General features: G+C 45.2%; 2 protein-coding genes across 2 annotated transcripts; one reads left to right on the top strand and one right to left on the bottom strand.

Moving 5' to 3' along the window:
- The first annotated feature begins 3596 nt into the window (after positions 1 to 3596).
- Positions 3597 to 9900, top strand: LOC104028381 (cystatin-B-like). Its single transcript, XM_075717887.1, has 3 exons — positions 3597 to 3662; positions 8244 to 8345; positions 9084 to 9900. Exons 1-3 carry the CDS (start codon positions 3597 to 3599, stop codon positions 9210 to 9212), a joined length of 297 nt encoding a protein of 98 aa, XP_075574002.1. The 3' UTR covers positions 9213 to 9900.
- A 3998-nt stretch (positions 9901 to 13898) lies between these two features.
- On the bottom strand, positions 13899 to 21654 carry LOC104031111 (cystatin-A). The gene is made up of 3 exons (XM_009483007.2): positions 21465 to 21654; positions 16386 to 16487; positions 13899 to 14079 (listed from the first exon to the last, which is right to left on the bottom strand). Exons 1-3 carry the CDS (start codon positions 21528 to 21530, stop codon positions 13951 to 13953), a joined length of 297 nt encoding a protein of 98 aa, XP_009481282.1. The 5' UTR covers positions 21531 to 21654; the 3' UTR covers positions 13899 to 13950.
- Positions 21655 to 26798: the final 5144 nt, after the last annotated feature.

Below are 26798 nucleotides of genomic sequence, written 5' to 3'. Positions count from 1 at the left end.
GTGATCTGTAACCATGTGCATCAGGACTCTCAGCTCTACAAAAGCAAGGTACACAGTTTCACTTGGGGAAAGCACGGTCATAGGGAAAATAAAAAAGCCCCCAACATCCTGCATGCTGTGTACAGCCAAGGTTGTGAACATGTAAAGTATTTAAGAGACAGAGCTCCCTGCTATTTATATTTAGTAATGTCCCAATCTCTTCTTTCTGCCCAGCAGGAAATACTGGACAATACTCTTCATAGGCTCCATTGCACTAGACCAAGCTACTAGGTTCCTACTGGTTTCCTCCAGCTGAGGTAGCTTTACATCCAGCCTGCCTGCTTTGGTGGAGGGGCAGAACAGCTTGTAAATCCCCCCAGAGAACGTTGCGAGAGCACAGTGAGATGTATCCACGATTGATTATGTCGCTAGTAGTTGTATGCTTAACAAAGTGTTGCTGCTGTAATATTCCACATGCCATACATGGCTAACCCTTTCACACCATAGTCAGTGTTGTGCTTTGCCATATTAATCTGCCTCACGCCTACACAGAACATTGTGCTAGTCATAACGATACTGGTGGGCCTGATACAAAGCAAATGAAACAAGGTGAAATGGAGGAGTTAGGAATGGAGAAATAGCCCCCCAAATGTGGTAATACGATTGCAGGAGTGGGTGAATATCTCACATGTATGTGCTGGTAGATGACTGGATGAGGAAGACATACAGGCCTGGGCTCTGAGACACGCACACAGCCAAATGGGTAAATTGGCTACGGTTTGGCTCCTTTAAGCCACCTACTAGGTTATTTTCCCCCTCTTGAAGAGAGGGCACTTAGCACAGGAAGGGCACGCTGTACCTAAAGAAAAACAGTAAGGACTTCAGCAAAGAGCATAGCACAACTTCATTACTCTTGACACTTGTCCCACTCCCCCAAAAGCAGACATAAGTGTTCCTGGTTTTGCAAGGTATGCCTGGTTCTTCTCCATCCATACTGGAAAGGTTGGAAGTAAGAGAGTCGTTAGAAGAGATATTTATTGCAGCCTGATAAGAGAAAAAGCACCCCTCAACGGCCTTGCAGGAGGGGGTAGGGTTACGTTGCAGAATTTATTTCCCTCTTCCCAGATCCTGTGTGCAAGAACAAGCGTCTGATGTGAAGATGTCAGTACCCTCCCTCATCAAACAAGAAGGTAGTCTAGACCACTGTGGAAAGGTAGATGGGCCTGCAGCTTAGTGTGAGCAAAGACAAAAGGACTGTGTGAATGCGTTGGGGAAAATACCACAATTCTCTTGTTACTGTTTTTGCTTGGTTGTTCTTTTGCCAGGGCAGGCAAATAAAACTTACAGGTGACATTACTGCATAAAAACTTTGTTTTGCCACCTCCACTTCTTGCTGACAAGGAAGAGGAGTTTTGGCTTAGAAGAGCACAGTGGAACACCAGGGAGCATGCTATTAAGACAAGTTATTTTAACCCTTTTGCTGATGTTACATTCCGCCTCAGAGTGGGCTCAAATTTTAATTACACCATGTAAGAACCAATCCAGCTTTAACTGTAAGGCCTCCAAATTACAATATTTGTAAGCTATAAAGCTATGGCACAGCTGGTTAAAAGAAGGGGAAAAAAAAAAGTTTGAAAACACAAATCCCTGTGGCTACTATTTTGGAAACCACATTCTACCCCTGGACCCAGTGGGAGTCAGCTCACTCCTTCTGAAAAACCAGACCCCTGCCCCAGGCTGCTGGCTGTGGCGTCTAGGCTTAATTTAGGGCACAGAATTGAGACCTGTGGTCCCCTGAGTCTAAATGCACAAACGGAGATGGGCACTAGATAGTGGAAAGGGCTAAAAAAAGTACTTCAGTTATGGCCCACCCTTCCAAAAATTTCAGTAGCCAAATAGTTTTAGTGCTAGTGAATCATTTCTACGGGCCAAAACCAGCACAGTAGCCCCTGAACTGAAGGTGACAGCATTGAAAACACGGAAGTGCTTAATGAGTGAAATGAAAATGACATAGGATACAAACCAAAGACTGTGCACAAACAAACACAACATAAGGAACAGAAAGTCACCACTGGCTGCCTTGTTTGGAGAACAATATTCACTGACTATGCATACAGTAGATAATGTTGACATTTGGGTGTTTTTCATTCTTTGGGTGGTTTTCATTCTTTAGGTGTTTTTCGTTCTTTACATCTACTTAAAAGGTATTTGTATCCTGGCACATGATGAGGCTCTGACAGCTGCCATAATTTTATAGCAACAGACCAGCCGTGCTCAACTTGCTGGGGAACCCCCATCCACCCTCACTGCACACGTACCCCGAGCTCTAAGCCTCAAGCTCCACATGCTGTGCGAGAGCCGCTGCTGCAGCCTTTTCCAGTGACACACACACATGCTAGATGCAAGGGAAGTTCAGTAAAAAAGGACCCCTTCGTGAAGGTGGTTTGCAACCAAACCTTTTTTCCTATGCATGGAGGTGCGTAGGCGTTCTCATCCTGCCAAGTCCAGGAGAAGAGGAAGTTTGCTCGGATACCTGTCCAGAAGCCTGTCTGTGTGTCACACAACAATACCGATGAAGACAAGTTAGGTAACATCCTTCTGTTGAAAGCTCAAGCCTGAGAACCTCCACTGGCATGTCCCACCAGAAGTTGCCCACGTGAACGGCTGCCCCATCCCATCCCCCATGGCTCAAAAACCTACTGGAAAGCCTGTGCCAACGTGGTGTTTCCTGAACCATCTGGTAGAGAAGCAACAGCAGTGGGGACAGAAGCAAAGAGTGTATCAACTCTCTGGTGGGATTTCCATTGGCAAACTTGGCTGATGGGCAGGGAACTCTCCCAGCAAAGGGCCTGATCCTTCACCCCCACTCTGCTCACAAACCCCGCAGAGCTCTGCCTGCCCAAAGTCCCCGCACAGCATTGATTTGCTCTCCGCAGAGGAGAGAGGTGATACCAGGGGAAAGAAACCCTTCTTCCCCATTCTGTTTCATGGTTCTCACCATATCCTCCCTACCAGGGTGGACGGTCCGTTCAGTATGCAGTACCAGCTGCTGTTAAATTTAGGGTTCTATTTACCAAATTTACCAAGGGATGCTGGGAAGTGGGGAGAGGAAGGTAGGTTTCTGTTGTTGTTGATTTTCTGGATGCTTAAATTGGGGTGGAAATTTAGCTGAAGACCTGAACATTCAGACTGAAGTCTCACCAGGGGCTTTGTCAAAGGCTGGATAATTCACCACAGCCTTCGGTCTGCGGGCTGAGGAACAGCAAAACCAGCCTGGGAGAGGGAAGGATGAACACGGTGAACGAGGGAGTCACGGAGATGGAAACTTTCCACGCCGCTAAAGCGACCACGTCACGTAAGTGACGGCTGCGGGAAAACGTCACACGCTGAGAAAAAAAAAAAAAAAAAAAAAAGCTGCAGCTCAGGACAGCCCCGGCCGCACATAGGCCTCTCACCGCGCCCTCACCCGGGGCCCGGCCCCGGCCCTGCCCAGCCCCGCTCCCGGCCCAGCCCCGCTCCCGGCCCGGCCCCGCTCCCGCCCCGCCGGCAGGCCCGGCCCTGCCTGAGGGGGAGGACCGGAGCGGCGCGGCGGGGAGCGGAGCGGAGCGGCTGCCACCATGTTGTGCGGGGGCACCTCGGCGGCCCGGCCCGCCACCGAGGAGACGCAGAAGATCGCGGACGAGGTGAGGGGGCCGCGGCGAGCCCCGGGAGGGACCCCCGGGCCCGGGAAGGGCGGGGCGGCGGGTCTCCCCGGTGCTTCTCCCGCCGGGCCTGTTGTCGGTGTGAGCCTGCCGGCTGGGGCTGGCAGCCGCCGGCCCTCCCCGCGGGCCTGCCCGCCGCGGGGGCCGCGGCCAGGGGCGGTAGGTTTGAATGCAGCGCTGGGGCCCCGGCCGCCGTGCAGGGGGTGGCTGGGGGCCCGGGTGCTTTTGGCCATTCCTCTGCGCTGCTGAAGGCGGAGGCGCCTTTCCTCCCCCCTCAGCGGGAGAGCAGGAGGGCTGGCAAGCTACGGAGGTGCAGCGAGCGGCCGCTGCCTCTCTGGGGCCTTCCCTGTGCCTGCTTGGCCTCGCGTGTTGGTGACGCCAGGCAGAGCAGGCTCAGGATTTTAAGAGGGGTTTACTGAGGAGCCATAGGCAGCCTTGAGTGCTCAGGGACAGCCACAGTGCTTCCAGCCCCGTTCCTGGCTGTGCAGGTGATGTGCTACCTACCAGCGTCGGCGCAGAGCCACCGGGCAGCCAGTGTACGGCCCAGCTCCAAGAGGTCCATTTTCTTCAGCTTGAGGAAGGAGCTTGGGAGCTTCTTGCAAAGTCTAAATCTCGTAGCCTCTGGTTTTTTTTGTTGGAGGAATAACTAAGAAAACTACTCCGCTGCTGCTTGTGTTCCCCAAAGCAGAATTCGAGTCTAACCACTGCCAGCTCCAAATCCTGATACTACTTACAGTAACTCAAATAACTGCCCATGTTAATGGAGCCCATGCTTTTGCTGTAAAAATACCAATGTACAACTAAGTTCTTTCAAAGCACATGGTCTTGTTTCAGTCACGGAAACTCTTCTGCTTTTTTTTTTCCTTCTGCTTTTTGGTTTTATCAGCTAGGGTGTGTCAAGCCAGTGAAGAAAGATGAAAGACAAGCTCCAGCTTCTTATGCTCTTTGTCATTGTCCAGATTTGCTCCCCATGCTGCAGCAGTTTCTAAACACACACAGAGCGCCCAAAAGTCATTGAAATTAAAGTTTATCTTGTAGAATCTGATGATTTTACATTAAAAAAAAAGAGATGTACATTTCCTAAGCACTAACCTGAGTTTGCAGTAGTGAGTACATTACTGAGAACTGCTGAGAGAGTTGCAATTATTGTTTTGACCTGAAAAGGCCTATATGTCGTGTTAAAGATAATGTCAGTATGCAATTAATGTTGCACGTGGACTGAAAACTAGATTTGTTTAGAAGGCTGAACTTCCATTCTGTGGCAGGCTGCGGTGGTTTGGTAGTCCAAATATAAGGTGAAGAGAAAAACAAAACCCATTTGGATTCAGACATGAATGGAATTAACCAAAAATCTGGCATTTTCAATTTAAATCACCTAAGTATTTCAGAGTTTGTCCAGTTTGCTTTGACTGCCAGCTTAAATTGCTTTATTCAATGAAATATACATGGGAAAACCCCAAACTGAAATTTGCCCATAGAGTCATATCCATATCTGGATATAGACTGTGAAGGAAACAGTAGTTTTCTTAAATCAAGGCAGACTTCTAAAATTACTTTGCTTAAAATCAAATATTTGTGGAGATATGTTAGAGCCTGCCAGTTCACTTGCCATAAATATATTTCCTGTTCCTGCTTTTCCAGTTCTTGCCTCCATTGTATAGTTTCGTAAGAATCATGGTGACGGCCAAACATCGGTCAGATTTGTGGCCCTGGCAAGTACTGCTGCTCACCCAGAGCAGGTACAGTGTGAGACAGAGCGGGACAGCTTCCCTCCAGCAGTGTCTCTGGCTCAGGAGTCCCATAGGAGCTGCCTCTCCAACGGCAAGGTTTTCCACCCAGGCCTGTTCAGCCCTTGGCTTTTCACTGGCAGCTGTGGCAGAGGTTGGTCAGGGTGATTTTGAACCACCTGCTTTTTAGCAAGTGCTCTAGGAGTAGGCAAATAGGCCATGCAGAACAGCAAAGAGCCTTCAGGGTGTGATAATTTTCAGCCCTGTGATTGAATGACAGATTGGTTGGGTGGGAAGGGACTGCACCTCCTGCCCAGCACATGGTCAGCAGCCCCAGGCTGCTCAGGGCTTTGTCCAGTCAGGTCTTGAAAACCTCTGAGGATGGAAGCTGCACAGTTTCTCTGGGCAGCCTGCTGTACTGCTGGAGTGTCCTCAGGGGAAAAGTTTTTCCTTATATCCAGTCTGAAACTCCAATTTCAGTTGATGCCTATTGGGTCTCATTCTTCTGCCCCTCAGTAAAGAGCCTGGCTTCTTGTAAGTACTGGAAAGCTCTCCTCAAAGCCTTCTCTTCTCCAGGCTGAGCAAGCTGATTTTCTCCCTCTCCTCAGAGCACAAGTGCTCCAGCCACCAGACCTCAGGGTGGCCCTCTGCTGAGCTCGCTACAGTTTATTGACATATTTCTTGTACTGGGGGACCAAAACTGAACACGGTATTCCAAATGTGCTCTAACAAGTGCCAAGTAAAGGGCAGTAATCGCTTGCCTCTCTCTTCTGGCTAGGCTCCTGCTGATGGAGCCCAGTGTGCTGTTACCTTCGTTACCACTGGGGCACAGTGCTGCTCTTGTTTAGTGCACTGTCCACCAGGACCCCCAGATCTCAACCGTGATCATGAACTAGCAGGGTGGGCTGATACCAGGTCTTTCAGAGAGTATTTCTCTCTGGGCTCTCCCTCTCCATACTGCATCAGGATGCCCATTTGTCACATGCTGTGGTGAGTCACCGCCACGATAACACCCTGACAAACTTGCAGCTGCATGTGACTGAGCGGGCTGCAGTTGTGGAGCTCAGCTTTCCGGTAGAAATACAAAATGTGCTGAGCTGGGGCAATTTTGAGACCTAAGAAACCAACCTGGCACAGGTTTGCTAAAGGAGCACAGGATAATGGTCAGTGGGATACTTATGTCCACCCTCTCCCCTGCTTCTTAAAATTTGTAATGGTAGCTCTAGTGATGGAAACTGAAACCACTTGCTCCATCCTCGCAACTCGGGGGAAGGGAAGGAGGGAGGACTGAATCACTCTGATTTTTGGGGCTGGGCCCTTCCTTGCATCCTAGACTGCAAAGTTGTTGGGTGCGCTTTGATTTCCTTATGGCAAAAAACATATGTAGAGAAGCATCCAGCCATCATTATCTTATTTTTTGACGTACTGTTCATAGCCTGGAAGAAGTGTGGAGGTGTTACCTCTGAGAGATGATGTGCAGTATGGTCATAGTTCCCAGGGACAAGGATGGTCACTGATGAGCTGTCTTGGAAAGGCACCAGAGTTTGGCCTTGCGCCTTCTCGGTGCTGGAGAGGTGGGAGAAGTTACCCTGTTGCAGGAATTGTTTCTTTTCTTACTTCACCTAGAGCACCTGAGCAGTGGCAAACTGGCAGTCATTTTCCCCCAAGGAAGCAGGTGGGATTCAGGCAGGAGAGCAAATGTATTTATTCCTCTTGAATTTAGGAAGAAGGGGAAGTACACTGTGTAGCTGGAAGATCTGCTGACTGCTGGTACTGTTGCACTGGGAGTGGAGGGAGGGCTACATAATGAGCTGAGCCAGGGTGATTTTGAGACCTAAGAACCAACCTTGCACAGTGCCTGGGATTGCTAAAGGAGCACGGGACAGGATAGGGTAAGGCCAGCAGGAGGTAAGGTCTGGGTAGAACTGCGCTTGCAGCAAGGACTTCAAGACATTTCATTCATGTTGCCCTTGTAAACAAAGCCTGAAGTCTTCTGCTTTCCTGACCAAGAATTTTACCGTATAGCCATGATGTTCTAGAGAGCCAAGTGTGTGAAAGAGCGGCAACTCATACGAGTTCATGCCTCCCTCCGGGGTATTGGGCAAGTTATTCTGACTTCTTGAGCACTGGTTTTGCACTCTGGAAACTGGGATGATAACTCAGAAGGCTTTATGGTTCAGTTATTTTTTTGGAGAATGTTTGCAGTTTGAAAACATTATAGATTCCAACAGACATGCTGGAACAACTGTCAAATAAGTGCTGTGAAAGCTCGGGCTTGGGTAGTTTACTTTCAAAGCTTGATATTTTGATGTCTGTCTGTTCTGTGATGCTGGGTCTGTAATAACTTGTTCTGAATTTGAAAAGAGAGTTAATGCTGCCCTTTTTCTTGTTGTAAGAATGATGTATATTAAAAACTTTCTTTAAAAAGACCTATAGTCTTGTGCATGTAGATACTGAACCACCTCACGTGGTTATTAGACATACAGGACAGAAAGGGAAGCTGAGACATCAGTAGAGGAAATCATTTGTCAAAATGAATCTTCTAGAATACCCACACAGTTCTCTGCTGGAGGCTCCAGACTTGGTGTCAGTCTGTGACAACTGAATCACATTTCTGTTTTGGCTTTGCTGCCTGTCTAGATTTCTGGTCTTGCTTTAACACAAAACTTAATATTATTCATTTTAATCTTTTAAAAACTTGGAAAAGCAGGAACTCTGTGTCTGGGAATTCAGCAGCAGTGACCTGGAGGGTACTGAGGCACACTGACAGTGTGGGCCTTAAGTCCTAAATACTTGAAACTTGCATCAGTCTTAAATAACCTATTATTTCCTTAAGGTGAAACCTCAGGTAGAAGAAAAAGAAGGGAAAACGTTTGATGTCTTCACTGCAGTGGAGTTTAAAACTCAGGTGGTTGCTGGAACAAACTACTTTATCAAGGTAGAGGACGCTGAGCAATGGGATTTTTTAATTTTTTTTTTTTTTTACACTAACGTGTATAATATTTGGAATGGTGATTTTTTTCTTTACTTACCTACAGAGGGATGCTTATGATTTGGACTTAATAAGAAAAAAATCTGTGCATTTAAAAAAGAAAAAAATCCACCCCCCCACCCCCACCCCATCTCCCTGCCTGTATTAAATGGAGATAAGAATACTTCTCTGTTTTCATAATGACTTTTATTTTTCAGTTATTTTGTGAAACTTGGTTTTGGGGATAATTACACATCTGTGGTGTCGAGCACTAACATTGCATTAAGTGAAGCCTAGATGTGTAAAGATACAGCGAAGTATCAAGCCTGCTCTGACTCTCCTGTAGTGATGCCATGCACAAAACCAAGCAACTGTGATCAAAGCATTGAAGTGCTGTTGTGCCAGATGAGATTAGAGCATTTTGCATGTATTTAATATGTTAATCTCTTCTGTGCAACTCTGATTCCCTACCTGTATATTCCCTATCTCAGGCATAGGGAGGATTAACAAGCATGGAAGGATTAGGTGGTATGTCCACAAAGTCACGATTCCCAGTCTGGTTTAAAACAACACCACAGCTCTGAGGTGATGTTTTTTCTTACTGCCTCTCCGCTCCCTCATCCTCAAAACACACAAATCTACACCATCCCTCCTGCTGAAGGCTGCTGTAACTCCATGGAACTCACTGGTTTTCATGCTTTGCAGGTCCATGTTGGCAACGATGAGTTTGTGCACCTGCGGGTGTTCAGAAGCCTTCCTCACGAGAATAAGCCGCTGAGTCTCCACAGTTACCAGAGCAGCAAGACTAAGCAGGATGAACTGGCTTTTTTCTAGCAAGCTTATCTTGTGCATTTGCCTAATGGTTTCATACGTGCATTTTCTATAGGCTGCAAAATGTTGATTCCTGTGCCAATGAAGGGGAAAAGAAAGTTGTTTTTTTTTTTAAACTTAATGCTGGCAAAAAATCAATTGCTTTTATGCCATTCCCTCCCTGTGCAATATCTAAATTTTAGAGTCATATGGCTCTCCTTTCACCTACACTAGTGCAAACCCAAGTAGCTGCACTGACTTCAGTGCAGCTTAACCAGAATACTGTGGCTGAATCCTGTTTGTGGACTTCCTTGGTCTGGAAGTTGAAAGGGGAGCAACACTCATGTATTTACAGCAAGGAGCAAGAGGAAAACCTGAATCTTTTCTAATGCTCTTTTGCAACTGTGAATATATCTGTAGATTTAAATTGTACTATGTATTTTATTGGCAAAGACCTGAAGAGAGACTTGAGCTGAAGCGATTTTGAAAGCAGGAGAACGAGGAGGATTAGTCTTTTGAAACAAACATTCCCTTAGTTATCGTGTTTATCCTCATGCAGCAGTAGGATATAATGTCCAGTAGAGGGTGTATGAGTTTAAAAAAACCCCTAACTTGCTTATTTTCTCAGTTCTAAGGAAAAGTTGTGGAAAGGAACTTAAGCTGGACAAGCATTTCTGCATTAATAACAATAAATATTTCTATTGAGATGGCATATTTGACTGGTGTTTCACTGTTCTCTTTACTGGTTTTCAATGTTGGTTACGTTGCTCAGAGGTTTTTTTTCCATGAGTGGTTTTTCATATTCCAGACAACCTTATGTTTATTCTATGTTTTAATTAGAAATATTTTATTTTAATCCGGTGAGGAACAAGAAAGGCTTCTTCAGGTGTATCGGCAGCAAAAGGAACGCTAAGGAAAACATGGGCCCCCTGTGCTCAGTGGAGCAGGGGACCTGCTGACAGAGGACACAGAAATAGCTGAGGCACTCAGTGCTGCCTTCATCTCAGCCTTTACTGGTAGGACTCTGTGGAGTAATTGCTAGAGGTGATTTAGAGATTGAACTTAGATTCACAATTTTAGGAACGGCACAGCACTGAAGAAGCCTCCAGGGTGGAGTGCAGCTGGCATGCAAGGAATCCATTTCACAGAAGTTCCCTGGGCCTGCAACCTTAGGCGTTGGCAACACCAGGGGAACTTGGTGTGTTGGCTCTAAGAGGAACTGCCCGGAGGGTGGAGCGGTGTGGAGACACTGCAGCCAGGCTCTGTGTGGCACCCCGGACGGGACTGCTGTGAAGCATTCTGCCCAGCCGGGGCAGCTCCTGTGCCCTTGGATTCCCCAGTACACTGCATCAAGCCCGGAGACTTGGTCTATCTACGGACATGAAAAGACGAAGCATTTGTCACCTTATTGCTGCTGCTTTTAGTCCCTGTATAGTCCTGACTGTGCCAGAACATGGCAAACAATTTATTGTAGATGCACTTACCAAAGGAACAGAGTGCAGTATAAAGGAACACTGTGAGAACTTGGGCAAATGATGGGTGAATGAAGAATGGCAATAGGAAAGGGTATAATATGAGACCCCGGGCCAACAACCTGTCATGTTTTTGACAAAATGCTGCCCTTTGGTAAACTTTGGTCATTATAATATCATTGTAATACCAAAACACACCACCATCCCAAAACCTACCCGCCTCTAAGGTGTGACCACTCCTCACTGAGCTTGTGCTTTGAATTTTTCCTAGCCTATACCTTTAAAATGAAGTGAGAAAGTTTTACACCAATCATAACAAAGTATGTATGACTAGAGTCACTCAAGCTCCACCTGAAAGGTAAAAAATAGTATAAATTAGCCTAAGAGAGAGGGGATGTTAGGGAAGATACCATTGCGTACTACTCTGACTTCTGGGGTCAGTCGACAGGCTGAGCCTCTCTTCCCACCCCCATCGGGACGCCTTTGGGTAAGATTTGAACACTTGGTTATACCAAGTGCCTCCCCAGGAAGCTTAGAAACCTCTATATAGAATCACTTTATATCTTTTGATGCATCTGTGTTACCCATGCTTTGGTATTTGCATGTGCCTTGCAGTCAGTGAACTTTATCATCAGTAATCCAAAGAACCTGTCTGTCTGTTGCTTTAATAAATTGCTTTGATTCATTGGTCTAGCTGTGATAGTTCTCATTGAATGTGAGCAGACGCTTTAAGCGTGGCCGTGGTAGTTCATGCAACACGACTAGACAAAAGGTGCCTATGTTATTTGTGCATCCGTAATCATGATAGTTCAATGCACTGAAAGCGACCGGACTTACAACGATAAATTGGGTACCTTCCAAAGCCCTCTTGATGCAACAGACTCACCTTCAGAAAGTCGAGGTCCCTGAGATGAGTGGGCAAGTCTGGAGAAAGGAAGACTTCCTCAGCAGAGCTGGATCAGGTTAGGGGAACACTTAAACAAACTGGACTTGGACCATGCCATGGCACTCCAGGGGATGCATCCATGGATGCTTGGGGAGCTGGCCAATGTCACTTCAAGGCCATGCTCAACACCCTTTGAAAGGTCATGGGTGTCGGGGGGAGGTTCCGAGGACTGGAAGAAAGCAAAATGGCACTTGTATGTTCAAGAAGAGCAAGAAGGAGAATCTGGAGCACTACAGGCTCATCAGCCTCACCCCAGTCCCTGGAAAAGTGATGGAGCAAATAATCCTGGAAGCCATTTCCAAACACATTACAGACAAGAAGGTGAGTGAAAGTAGTCAGCATGGATTTACAAAGGGGAAATCATGCTTAATCAATATGATTGGTAGCTTGCCACAGTGAGATAAATACTTCGGTAGAGGAGAGAAGAGCTGTGGATGTTATTTACCTTGACTTTAATAAGGCTTTTGATACTGTCTTCCATAACATCCTCATAGACAAACTGAGTAGGTATGTGCTGGAGAAGTGGGCTGCAAACTAGCTGAACTGCTGTGCTCAACAAGTTCAGCAGCACATAGTCCAGTTTAGAGGTCAGTCCCTGGTGATATATCCCAGGGGTCAATATTGGGACCAATACGGTGTAACATCTTCATTAATGACCTGGATGATGGGACTAAGCGCACCCTCAGCGGGTTTGCAAATGCCAGAAAACCAAGAGGAGTGGCTGATAGCCCAGATGGCTGTGCTGCTGTTCAGAGGGGTGGCAACAGGCTGCAGAAATGAGCAGCCGGGCAGCTCACAGCTGTCAGCGAAGGGAGATGGACAGTCCTGCACCTGGGAAGGAATAACCGGTACAGGATGGGCCTGTGTGGCTGGAAAGCAGCTCTGCAGAAAAGGGCCCATGAGTTGTCCTGTTGGACACCTTGCAGCAAAGGTGGCCAGCAGTAGCCATGGGCTGTGTTAGAAAGAGCACTGCCAGCAGATCAAGAGGCCATTCTTGCCCACCCCCCCCCCCCCCCCCGCCCCCGCCCCCATTCATCACTGATGAGACCACAGCTGGAGTGCTGTCTCCTGCTCTGGGCTCCCCAGTACAAGGCAGACATGGATGTACCAGAGCGAGTCCAGCGAAGGGCCACCACTGATCTCCAGCAGACCCTTCCAACTACAACCAGTCTGTGATTTTTTTTTTTTTTTTTTTTTTTAAATTTGTGCAAGTATTACTATTTATACCTGCTCAGAAAATTTTGTAGCCAAGCTTGGAAATGTTGATGTTTGCCTTGTGTAATTAATTTGGGAATTGGACAGGGATTGCTGCACTCTGAACTGAGGGGGTAACAGCCTACTTCTGGCTGACACTGCTGCATGTCCTTGGCCACAAACTGAAGAAATGACAAGCAGCTTTGAGAGGAGAGGGCATGGTGAACTTACATGCATGTTATGGGCTTTTTGTTGCAGGCATGTGCTGTGTGAGTGTGTAACCAGCATTGCTTAGAAGGAGCATGTTCTGTCTCCTGATTATTAGGGGTGTGCTTACATGCTTCTGCTTGTATCAGCCCAAAGAATCCCCCCCACACACCCCCCTCCAATATGGAATAAAGGGAGGGAGTAAGTCTGGCTCATTACCTCCCTGGCAGGTAATGCAAAGCAGCTGCTAACAGGAAAGTTTGTTGTGGATTGGGCTTGCCTTTGTCACCACAGAGCTCAGCTGAAGACTGCTCTCATTGCAGGTGGCTGATGCTACCAAAAAAAAAAAAAAATTGGAATGAGCTCTGCAGGTTGCCAGTAAAGCACCCTAAGTCAGGACAGTCGCTCCCTGCTCCAGGGGCTGAATGCTGGGATTCAGCTCTCTCAGCTGTGGCAGCAGGCCCATCCTCCCCCTCCTTCAAAGAGCTCATTCCTGCCCCGACCCTGCTCCTGTACAATGAAGCTGCATTTGGAGGGAGGCACAGTTCCCCCATGCTGGAAATGATCTGAGGAGTAGCTAATAGCTTGTATTTAATGCACTTAAAGCAAAACCAAGAAGCCACATGCTGAAGTATGTAGCCTGTTATGCCTGAAGTATACTGAGGAGGGCCAAGTTTTGTCTTCACACAATGCCTAACTGCGTTTTGTAAAGAGGACCTGAAATGGGTGTGCTCTCTCTTACCACTGTAGTACCTCAGGTGGCAGAAACAGCCTTGAATAGTATTCAAAGCCTACCTGAGCTTTAGCCAGGCAGCAGACCTAGACATGACACACAGTAGATTAACAAATTGCTTTCAAAATTTATTTTATTTCCATGCATTTACTGACACAGGCAAAATGCACATGCAGCTTGGAGAAGTGAGGCACCATTCCTCATTGTCTCTCAGAAGTAGGTCAAAGGATCATCTCTGGTCTTGCCAGACTGAAAACTGACAAGGCTGGGACCTTGGTTCTCATGAGGAAGGCTCTGAAACACCCTTAAGTGGACATAGTCATCATCGCCATCTTGGACCTAGAAACCAAAGCAGTGGGAAAGTGAGGACCATGGGTTCGAAGCAGGGTCAAACAAAAGGATGCTCTTTACATACTTGGAAGAATGTCTTTGCTGAGGAGCTTAATTTTAGGTGTATCTCCATTTCTACTCCAACAGCTCTTAACCCAAGTCTGGATAGTAACTGGTGGCACCTGAAGAGAACTGTAATATAAATCTTCAGACTCATGTGAATGGAAAATGAGTAGGACTGCTTGGGTGTGGAAGCACCAGAAGGCACAACAGGAGAAAAATTTTGGTGGCATCCTATTTAGGTCATTGAGATACCAGCACATCAACTTACAGCTTCTTGGGACACTCAGAGTAGGAGACAAGAGGCAATGAGTAAATCTTAATGACTCAGGGATGGGGCAAGATGCAGAGACAGTGTCAGCTCCTAGAAGGTACAGAAAGATCTATCCAAAACTGGCACATGGTCCTAAGAAGCAAAAGCCAACCTGAAAGCCAGGATCCCTTGTCTTCAGACTTACTACAAATACATCAGTGCCTGAACAGACAACTTGACATATCTTGGTGCTTGTGGGAGTGAGTATGAGTGGCTGAAATAATTTTTAAAAGAAACTCACCTTCCCCTCCGGAAAGTCCTCACACAAAGACTTGCTACAAAGTTGTGCCTAATTTCATACATAAGGAGCCAAGCACAACAGGTGCTACACTCTCACTGTGTGAGGTATATCGTATGAAGGGAAAGTTTAATGCCTTAGGCTCCAAGAGGTTTCTACATGCTTTCCGGTGGCTGCAACATGGCACTATGTTTGTCTTGGTCTGGATTACATCTCAGCTGTAAATCTGTTGGTAAAATACTAGCGATGTGGAAAATGCAGATGTATGAAAAATTAATCTTGTAACAGAGATCATTCCAGTTAATGCTAAAATGAATTAACTGCTTCCTTGCAACACTGGGAAAGAATGGACATATCATCTGTTTTCAGTGTTTTAAATGGATTCTTCCAAGTTCGGTAACAGGTCAGTCTTCATTTCTGACTAGTTTGGTCATGAGCCTTAGCATGGACAGCAGACAAGTATTTTATGTTGCCTAGGTCAGCAGTGAGATGGCACTAAGAGAAGAAATGCAACTGGGCGTGACTTCTGGCTCTACTGCAGCCTTCCTGCAAATGGTTACTCTTCATTACTCAGTACCTTGTCCACAAAGTGAAAGCACATCTCCCAGGAACAAGGGAAGGATAAGCATCATTCATGTAAGTAAGTCTCAGACTAGCCATATAATAGGTAGTCTGTCAGTACAATCCCCTGGTGCCCACAGAGCAGAAATAACTGTTCAGCGTTATTTTAAGGAAGGACCTGGGGAAGAAGAAGGTTTGGCAGTGTCTCTCCTTCCTGGGATCAACTAAATACCAGAAGCATGGAGCAAATGCTCATAATGTCTCTCTGCAGAATTACTATCCCCTAAACCCTACCTGCCAATTTCTTTAATAAAAAGATTCCGACCTTTGTCAAGGGAGCATATCCTACCAGCTATATGTCTGCACACATATGGGCTTAAGATACAGCAGTCACATGCACTGTTTGCTCTATTTCCAGAAAGCCAGCCTGCCACTAAGCAATGCTTTCTGGCCTTCACTTGCAAAACATGCTCAGCAATTTGTTATGCGTTACTTCACAGAAAGCTGCTCAAATCCATGGGTAAGGTTTTCTAGTAGAGGAAGAATGGTGCTATTGGAGGGCTCCAAATTAAGTATTACCCCTTTTTCTTCTGTAACAGAAAGGGGGTTTTGAAAATATAGAAAGAACTAGCAGGCAGGCTGTACCTCTGCAGCACATGACACGGAACCAAAACTAGTCAGCAAAGTATGAGATGCTTGCATTAAATTTTTTTAGAATTAAATTAAATTCACTCTAACTCTCCATCAGATCCTCAGGCTGACTTTGAATTCATCATACTAAACACAACTGGAAGACACAGAGGCAACAGGAAAGCTACTTTGCCTTGAAAGGAAACAGAAGAGCAGAGTTATGACTAGTTTAAATAATTTGAGCTGATAAGGCAATCTGTAGTCTTTGAGTGAGATGATCCTAAGAAAGTTTCATTCACATCTGAAACAGCACACTGCACATTTAAGTTTTTATATTCCTGTTCTACAGTAGTGCCAGACGAATTTTATAAGCATCTGGAGATAGTCCCTAACTCTGTTAGTCACATCACATGCTTTTCTACTACATTTGCTTCTCTTTCTTACTATAAGCCACCATACAAGTCACCTATATTGTTTAACTACAAAGCACTCCCTCCTATAATATATACAGACCTTAATAAAGTAGTTTATCCCAGCAACCACCTGAGTCCTATACACTATGGCTTTAAAGATGTCATATGTCCTGTCTTGCTTGCTTTCATACTGTTGCTTCACCTGTAAAAAGAAAAGGAAAAATGGTTGGCAGGTTCATACATAGGCTTTTCTTTCACATCTACCACTCCAATTTTCATCCTTTCAAACACACACCCTTAATGAATTAAACCCAGAACCCCCAAAATAATTAAATTTACACTAAGACCTCCAGCCTTCTTTCCTAGCATTGCCTCCAGCATTCTTTAAAATCCTGTTAGAATTAGACTTCCTAGTTGATTTCCCCCCCACCCTGAAAGCTGTCCAGCTAAACTGTCTCCTGCTCAGTATAGGGAAACTGCTACCTGCTGCCCTTTTAATTCTTCATCAAAGTAGCTAGGTACCAAGCCATGCCCCTTAGCCGGGTGCATCCCATGTCAACCATGCTGTTACACAGTGGTACAAGTCAGCCCCCCTCACCTGGAACACCTGTGCCCATGCCAGTCAGCCTGGGAGGCTGTGGACCCCCGTTGTGTTTCACAGCCTCAGGGCTGCACTTGATCTGTTTAAAGTTTTTCTTTAAGGACTTGCAATAAACAGGGTTCTTTCAGAGTATCGAGACAACCATCTGATAAAGTAGCTCCTGAAAGCTATTCTAGTGCTGGTGGAAGCCCTGCAGCTAAAGCTGTAATTTAAACTAAATACACCCTTCAACATCTACAACGATACAACAGACAAACAACTGCAATAGTGGCAATGGTCCAGGACTAATCTATGTACTTCCATCTCCAAATCTGGAAGTACGACCTTGAAACTGTGAGCCAGAAATCAACCCCAGACCTGCATAAACATCATCAGTCCTTCATTATGTAGGTAGCTGCAGGTAATGTAGTTCCAGAAGAAACAACCCTCTGTGCTGACAGCATTCACACTCACAGCTCAGGTAGATGTCTTTATGCACAGTACCCAGTTTAAGCCCTGCGGATCTTAAAAAATGCACAGTTCAGATATCTACAGGCTTTTCACATATATATTTAAAAAAAATAAATAAAAAAGGTGGAACAGTTTTTCCTGAAACACACAAAATATATGGCAATTTTTAAGTTCAGCAGCAATTACAGTGGTACTGTCCTCTCGGAGATGAAATAGTTGTATAATTACTAGGCTGAAAGGGCAGGGGAGTAGCAGGGGAAACAGCTGTGAGCAGCAGTGGAAGTCTGGCCAGGTGCCTGAGGCATCATGATTTATGTACTAGTATAACACTGTTTTACTATAGTCGTTCGCATCTGATGACACGAATTCCCTACAGAAAGGCAACTGCAGCGAACGTAACCCAAAAACTTAGTTCTGTCATCTAGAAAGCATAAACAATGGTTTGCAGGCTGGGTAACAGCCTCTCCTCTGCACGCGATGCCAATGCTGATGGCTGGGCGCAGAACAGAGGCACTCCAGAAGTCAGGCAGAGGAGGACAGCATCACTCAGCAGCCTGCTCTGGCAGTCCCTGGGAGGGGCCGGCAGCATGCCAGTGCTTCTCACCACCCACCTGTTCCGCAGAAACGCACAGAATTAGTTGGCTTTCTCACTACATCCGCCTACAGCTGGCTACTGCTCCCGTGGCATTCCTTCCTAGCAGGCAGGTCCCAGAAAGCACCCTAGTAATGTCCAGATCAACTATTTCCAAGCAGTCAGAAATTATCCAATGTCTTCAACCTGTCATATTCAGGCTCCTCATAATCTCTTACTCTGCTTTTCTTCCAAGCAGCCTCCACGGGGCTTCCATCCCTGGGAACCGACAGCTATACTTTCAACTTGGGAGCTGCTAACTCTAGCAAACCAGAGAAACTTCAATTTCCAACCCTCTTCCAGCTGGATGGGTTTGAGGGCTCCTAGGATGCTCCTAAGTGGCAACTTTTGGTACATATTATTCCTCTCTCAGAACAAAACAAAACAAAGCCAGTTCTCTCCAGTTTTATGATCTCTCCCAACCTCTGACCACTACATCCCCCACTTACTATTCATGGACAGAGCCTTCAGTAAAATCAGGCAGGCTCCTTAATCCTCAGATGGAAAGGTACAACATTCCCAAGCCCTTATCTAACAGTTCCTTAAACGCAAAACATTCCTCAGTTTTAGGCAACAACTGTAAAACAAGGAGACTGAAAAAATACCATTCCCGAGCTCACTAAGGATGACTACAGACAAGGCAAGTCAATGTAATCCCAAGAGCAGACAGACCTTGGCCATCCCAAGATCTGCAGGTGATCTTCACAGCTTCATTCAAATCAGATGAATTGCTTCTCTGCTTAGCAGAGCATAAAATCCCACAGAATTGCATCATGAAAGGGTGACACCATTATCTGGCTGGAAGCAGTGCAGGATTGCCCCAATGCAACGTTTGTCTCCACAAGAATATTTTCCTTAGAGAACTATACCAAAGCCTCTGCAGTGGACGGTGAGCTTTTTCAAGGGAAAAAGACCAGGGAGAGTTCCGTCTCCCATACTCAGCACAAGACAAAAATTTCACTTTGCAGAAAACAAAGAGCAAGTAATAATTTGTTTTCATTTTCCTGAAGTTACCAAGAACGGAAGAATACCAAAATTAACATCAGCCCTCTTCAGGAATCAAACAGAAAATCTGTGCATCTGCATTTCAGATTCCATATTTGCCTTGTACTTTGTGAGCATTAGCACAGCCTGAAATGAACGTTCACATTTTTAAGTGCATGTTAGCTCACTGACAGTTAAGCACTGTGGTTTCCTCTCTTGATACACACTGCAATAAGGTAGGATCTTTTGATCACCCATAACACAGCCTGGTATTAAAACATAGCTATGTTTATGTATCAGGCATGCTACACTGTCCTAGCAGCGTGCAAAGGAGGCCCTTAAGGTATTTCACAGACTCAACAGTCTAATTTCACAGCCCCCAGCTGGCAGCAGACATCGCCCTCCCTGCCTTACACGAGGAAATAAGAATTGCAAATATACAAAGGTGCCACAAGTCCTTGCCTAGGGTCTCCTCTCCATAGCTAAAAGGGAATTTCCGATCTCTGCCAGTGCTGCTCCTTCAACTACTTGTGCCAGCATAGGATGAACAATGATGCTGCTCCTGAGCTATTCAGTTGGTGTCCCCCAAACAATTTCAGATAATCCTTTTCTCTTTCTGTTCTGCAGTAAATTATCTCCCCTCTGGAAACCTGTTACCGCCATTCCCCAGCACATACTCCAGTCCTCTCCCATGTACCCAGGCCCAACTCTGGCAACCCCAGCTGTGACCAACCCATAAAGCCCTACAATGGAAGAAGGCTCAGAGGACCTGGGCAAGGGTGATGTGCCTACAAAACTCAGAAAATAATGCAAGCTGTGACTGACCGCAGCTTTTTTGAAGAAGCTGACTTTACCTCAACACAAAGAGAAACACAGGGTGTTTGTTTTAGATAAACGGCTATGTCAGGCGAGTGGATCAACTGGTGGTGTAATTCCCTGAGTTCATTAGAAGAATGTGAATGCCTCCCTGAGTTAATCAGACCAGCACAGGGGGTGGGAGGGGTTGGGGGATGAATATGTGGCTCTGCCCAACACAGAGTATAAAAACTAAACAACAAACAAAAGAATTTCAAAGAGAACAGCAGGCTTGAGCGGGCTTCAACCCAGGTACCTCCTCCTGGTGACTGAGGATGCCCAGCATCGTGACAGCGAGCATATTAGAGAGACCAATAATGGAGACCACATTGGTGTTGCGAGTGAACTGTGTATTGCAATTGCTGTATTTTGCTAAGAGTAATTTACAATATTTTACAATAATTAGTATTGTGTTACCATATACCTGTATCGCTATGCTAAATCAGAAACCTCATGTAATATCAAATATCTTCAAATAAGTAAATTTAATATTAAACATTATACCTCCACGCGTGGAATATCTAAAAGAACCTGGTCAGGGTACTGGACTCTGACACCAGCCTACACCGCCTATTTACAGATCTCTCCTAGTGGCTCTGCCCATCTGCACGCACAGCCCAGGTCACCTTAGTCTGATTTCATCGTTGCCTGGTCTTAGCCTGCAAGCACGCAGGAGATGTGGAATGGTGCCAGTGCAAACTCTGTCTTCTGTGGCACAGCAAAGGAGGGAGCTGGGAGCCCTGCACACACAGGAGTGTGCAGCAGTATTGGCCAACATGTTCAGCCCCACTACTTCCTATTTTTGTTTCCTTAAGGAAGGTGTAAATTATGCTTTGTGCAATTGCCAAAGGGGGAAGAGCTCACCTCGCAGAGCTGGGAGGGTGAAGGGGATTGGCTGGATGGCTGGGAACACAGGATGGTAGACACAAAAGGAACTTTCCCGTGCCATGTTGTTCCCCTCCTGCTCCTTAAGATGCGCTTTTCTAAGGAGTTGCTGCACTGCACGGTGTTAGAGGATCTGCAGAGGTACTGTTCACACAGCTGCTTCCAGGACAGGACCACTGCCTGTAACCAACCACCATGGCAACTGGACTCACCCTGCCTGCCTTGTGCCAAGCAAACCTTGCCCCACTGGCTCACCAGCAGCCCCTGCATCACAGCTGCGACTCTAGAAAACATCACATGCCAGCAGAGTACATGATGTTTATCCACAGCCTTGTCCTGTATGTATATTTTTTAGTGCATACTACCACACTGTTTGTCCTATATATGTCCTTCAGTGAGGAATTAATTTACCAGGTACAATCTTCTCCCTTCAAATACACCACCTTTAATTTCAAACAAGCAACCTCGGTGCTGGCATAGTAGAGCTGGTCTTTGAACTACATGCAAACATTAACGGCAGGTAGCCAGTACTATGCCTGGCTATGGACAAGGATGAGACAGAGAAGTGGTTTGTCTCGGTCTTACCAGTACACTGCCTAAGCAGAACGATGAGAAAATACTTACTGGCAATCAAGGGGATTCCCATTTTCAGGACTAGCTTCTTCAGTTCAAACACTGGTTCAGTATCACTACCTCGTCTCCCAGCCTTTGCATAAGCTTCGAGACTCAGCAAAGCACACCGAGACTTAATCTTTAGATAGGTTGCAACTCACCTGGTTAACAATATGCTGGATTTCTGGAGTAGCAGGCTTAGTCTCAGATAAGCCCCCAGGCATCATAGTGGCGGGTAACTTCTCTGAAATGATGAGTGCTCCTGAAGAGGGAAGTTCAGAGCAGTCCGAGTGAAGTCACCAGGCATCTCATATATATACACATATACATGTGTCACGGAATCATATGACTTGTAACACATGGAACCTACCATTATGAACTGGAGAAGGAAAGAAATGGGGAAAACGGGGGGGAAAGCAATGTAAAGCACTGCTAATATTAATAGTAAATGTAAAAAGCACTTTAAAATCTTAAGTGTATATAGTCTCCACGTCAGTAAGAAAAGCAAACAATAGCCTCCAGCCACCCACATCTTAAGACAGTTGGTTTGGGCTGAAACTAGAACCTCTTGCCTCTCCACCCATGTGCAGATGACTAGTCTGTGCATTTAGGAAATAGATCAAAGTCACGCCCAGTATTTCCCAACACCATTCAAGATCAGCAGAAAGCATGCAGTAATTTCGTTGGTGCAGGTCCCATTCAACTTGAAATTGTATTGTCTCAATGTGCTTCCAACTGTGAAACAGAAGCAGATTGCATTTTACTTCCTTCTGACTGACCAGAAAGGTACCAAGGTAAACACCAGAACCGGAAGGGGAAAAAATTAAATCCTTGGTTCAGGTAAGTACTGCAAATAAGTTATTTCTGCTTTTTTCCTAACAAACCTATAACTGCATTCAGGCAATCACAGTAACAACTGAATATGTAGTATCATTTACATTTTTATTGAAAACTCTAGTGCCAACTTCCTGGAAGACAAAGTACAATCCCTCTCAATACAGTAGTTGTGTGTGCACAATAGCTGTTCTAATTTCAAGATACTTATTTTTCACACACTGCTGAAATATGCAACATGTATAATATATAGTCAGAAGTATTCATTCTGCAGTTACAGTCACAGACACATGACATAGTCATATTCATGACTATCTATGAGTGCACAAAGCTTAAAACACATGCAACCTGCTGAGGAAAGGCTAGCAACTGTTAGCAGCCCTAGCTGGTAAGGGAGAGCTAACACTTCAAGGTCACAGAAAAACTACTTCCCTTCAGTATTCCTGCCATCCCCCTCTCCAGCAAATGGGGAGAATGTTGTTCCAGAGCTAAGGCCAGAGAAGTAGCAGTAGCAACAGACCAGACAATTTTTAGTCCCTAGGGGTGGGTACATGGGAGGGTGTGAAATGAGAATACGTGCTGCACACAGGCAATGGGCGTTTCTGCTTGAATCGGCATTAGGGAATTTGCTAGAAACAAGCCTGTTCATGGCCACAGCAGTGGTGACTGTGTAGCATAGATTTATCAGTGTCCTAACGAGCTTAATGACCCTCCTCACAGACGATGAGTGATGACAGGCTGCAAGCAAGTACTTAATCTCTAACTTCAAAGCCTGTTGTTGGGACAAAGGACCTGAGATTGAGAAACTGGGGCTGTAACGGCCCTAAACTCAACAGTGTATAGATCAAGGTAAGAGCACATTACTGATAAGGAAGTTGCAGAATTTTCCAAACCTGAGCAGCAGCATTATGGGACTGGATGAAAGGCATCTGAGGAAAAACAGCTGTCCTGAGACAATGTCTTTCTGAACAAAGAGAACCATGTTCCCAGTTATTGGGAATAAATGGAATGGGAGCTGTTAAAGCTGGAAGTCTGCCATTTTCTCCAAATTCACCACTCCAGATGAGGAGTTCCTCACAGCCCAATTCGTGGAGTTAATGACAGTTCAAGCTGATGAGCTTAAATGCCTTCTTTCGCACAAGAGCCTGCTGATTCACTCAAATCCTTATCATCCTCCACCATCTTGCTACCCTGCATCTTATTCACACAGCAGGACAGATGAGCTAACTGGAAGACCCAGCTCACCTTACTGAGGCCAGAAGCCACAGAATGCATCCAACAACTGCGCAGCACCAGTGCTAAACCAGGACATTTAAACCAAGCTTTCTATTTCACAGAAGCTTCTCCACTCACCACAATGCAGATCTCACTAACTCCCTTGGGAAGGGATGTTGATGAGATCCCCAAGGCAGTGCCAACCCTCTGGAGAACCCTGGATTCCAATTAGTAGGAAATATAGTGAGCATAAAGACTAGGAAGGTGAATTTATAATCTTGGGAAAACTCTAGGTGTGAAACTAAAGACGTTAATGTTGTGTGGAAATCATTCATTGGACTCCATATTTTTGGGTTTGCTGGGTTTTGACTTCAAAGCATAAGAACTTTTTTTTCTTCCCCCCCCCCTCCCGAATGCAGAGTTGTGCAGAAGGGAAGGAAAATCAATGCTAATTGTCAGCAAGCAGATGCTAAAGTTTAGAGAGGCAAATCAGTCTGTTTTCTTTCCATGGGAGTGCTAATGGCCGTCCTAAAATCCAGTGACATTTCTAAGATGAGCATGCAGTACTCATCCTGCGCACGTAGTTTGTGAAGTCACTTTGAAACGCTGACGTTTCACAGACCTGCTATCAAAGATGATCAGTGGCAACGGACTATCTGAGGCAACCCTCATCTCCACCTCCGTCTATTAAGCTTTGGATGTAATGAAACAGCATTTGGAACATTGCTTTGAAAAGAAGAGCCGTCCCCATTGTATCTCTTGCACAACATCAACAAGCTAGTAAGCATCTCCACTTTCGTACTGGAGATGTGTTTGATATTACATACCATTCCAGCCTACGCTCACCATTTGCACATATGGCAATTCTCTTCACGTAACTGTACTGCTGTTAACTTGCAGAATCTGTGCTGGGAGAACAGCACTGGTGTTCTTTATAGTTTTAAAGCTGAGTGAAATCTTGCACTGTGTACTCTTCCAATAATGAAGAAACAAATCTTTACAGCTTGCAGGCCACTACTCTCTGGTCCTGTGTAAGCACACCAGTACAGTAACAAAACAAAGCAAACAAAAAACCAAACTCCAGGGTTATATGAGTTATTTTTAAACCAGAAATTAAGCCACCTCTGTAGAAATGATTGTGAAAGCTAAGTCAGCAGGTCAGTCTTCTGATTGATCAGTGACAAGACACGTAATTGTGACTGGATGAGATGACACATGGTCTGCACCAAATTTTAAAAGCTGCCAAAGGAAAGCAGGCCTCCATCTACCAATTGAGGATCTACTTGTCATCATCACAGTAACAACAACCTTGACTTTCAACGTGCTGATCTGCAAAGGTTTCCCCTGCTCCTACCCACCCTGATTTCAAAAGATTTCTGACATTGTACATCAACCAGGATTAACAGAAACCTGACCTTCAGCAGCGCAACGTTATCATATCCCTGCCTATGCTGAGCCTATGGTACCAGTAAAGAGCCTCTTCCCCTCAGTCTGCTTCAAGACAACCAAATTCTATCCTTAAAAAATTTCTGTAAAGAGACTACCTATTTCGTCAGTCTTGAGTGCCTAGAGGCTGCAGAAGACAACAGCAATGAGTGTCAGAAAAAACACCACCTCTTTCTATTTCACAGAAGGAAACAAGCACAGGCTTGAGAGGGCTTTCCAAGGAACCAGGATCCGCCCACCTATATTCACCATTTCCAAACAATGGGAAAGTCCCAGTAGAGGGGGAAGCCACCTACAGGAAATCTAGATGCTGGGCAGAGGCATCAGTTGTGCTTTTTGCTCAAGTGCCTTTACTTGCAGAAAGTTAGAACCAGGAAAGCAATGAAATCCTGGTATTTGTGGAATCCATTATTTGATTCGCATATGGCATCAAGCAGCCCAGTAATTCTGTGACTACCTTGATGGTAAAGTTGAAGCAGGATTCAATCGCAGAGTAGGCACAATCCTAGAATGGACAGGGGTCACTAGACACAGAGATTTTACCCACCTTTGTTTAGTATGGCCCACAGCTCATACCAATGCCATTTATATGCCATCACAAAACATCCCACTTCACAGGCAGATCTTAAGTACTCACAAAATAGCAAAGCTTTTTTCTCTTTCCCCGTGCCCCAAAGCATGGCATGCAATTCCGGTTACTCACCTTAATGCTCCACTAAGTTCAACAGCAAAATTCAAACAGCCTCTCATCCATGCGATTTGCCATGTACTGTAAGAGATATCCCTCTGTGCTCAGAGCAAACTAAAGAGTAATTCAACTTCTTAGTGCAACCCTCTATACACAAGCTGCAAACACCTGAAGAAGGGATGTTTGGGACTTAGAAGTCTTATGGTGTCAGAAGTTTTTCATATACAGGTTTGTATAGATCTACTTGTTTGGCCTTATATTCAAATGAAAAAACAGTGCTGTGGCTTTTTTACACAGTTTTCTCATAACAAATGTTAAGCTGAGCTACCGCAAAAAAAAAAAAAAAAAAAAAAAAAAAAAAAAAAAATCTGCGTATGTATCGCATCCATTTCACAGGTTCTTTTTCACAGCATTTGCTTAAGTGAAGAAGTTTTCCCACAACAGCTGAGCAAACATCTGGATGGACAGGAGGAGGACAGCAATTAATTCTCATTACAATCTCTAGTTTCTACAGAAATACAATACAAGCTTAAATTTAAAGAGTATTGATGCCAACTCTATACACGCTGGCAGAAGTTGCTATCATACAACTGGCTTAAAAGGAGAATTTTTCCCTGCAGTTGTAGATCCAAGCCCTGGAGAGAACAAATGTTTTAGACACCTATATTAGAGGTCAGTATTAGAGTACCAACTTTGAAATCAAAATTAACTGTCCTCAACATCTCATTAGTGGACCATCTCCTGTGGAAATCAGGTTACTGGCAATTCAGCCCACAGTTCTGAGCAGTATTTGACTTCCACTTTGAGGATAAACAATTATAAGAATTTAACAGTTGAAGAACAAACATGTTTTCTGCTTTCAGAGTTGCAGAAAAACAATGAGAACACTTCAAGAGTGAGACGAGCGCTCCAACTGGAGTAAAGTTCTGCTTAGAACAGTTGCAGTACCTTGGGAAAAAAGGAAAAAAAAAAAAAAAAAAGAAGTTTGAACATTAGGATTTACATCCTCAAAGACTTAAAATATATTTCTGCCTCCTTCTCAAAGAAGAGTAAGACTAAATGACTCTGCTGCCTAAAAATAAAGGTCACCAAGTAGTTCGAGTCTCTACTGGACAAACAACTGTAGAACAGATGATGCTTCACAGATTTTTGCCAGCTTTCAGCAACACAGGTACATTCCTCCATTTACTTCCCACCCCCCATATACGCACAGCTTTAAGGATGTGAGAGTATACAGTCATTTCAGTGCTGTAACTGAAAGTGTTTGCAAGATGGACCAACAGGATCAGGTATGCACAGCTATTTTCTCAGT

This window comes from Pelecanus crispus, chromosome 1 (genome assembly GCF_030463565.1).
Source record: "Pelecanus crispus isolate bPelCri1 chromosome 1, bPelCri1.pri, whole genome shotgun sequence".
Classification (NCBI taxonomy): Eukaryota; Metazoa; Chordata; class Aves; order Pelecaniformes; family Pelecanidae; genus Pelecanus; species Pelecanus crispus.
The sequence above is the reverse complement of the archived record's forward strand: the minus strand, read 5'-3'. Positions and strand labels throughout refer to the sequence as shown.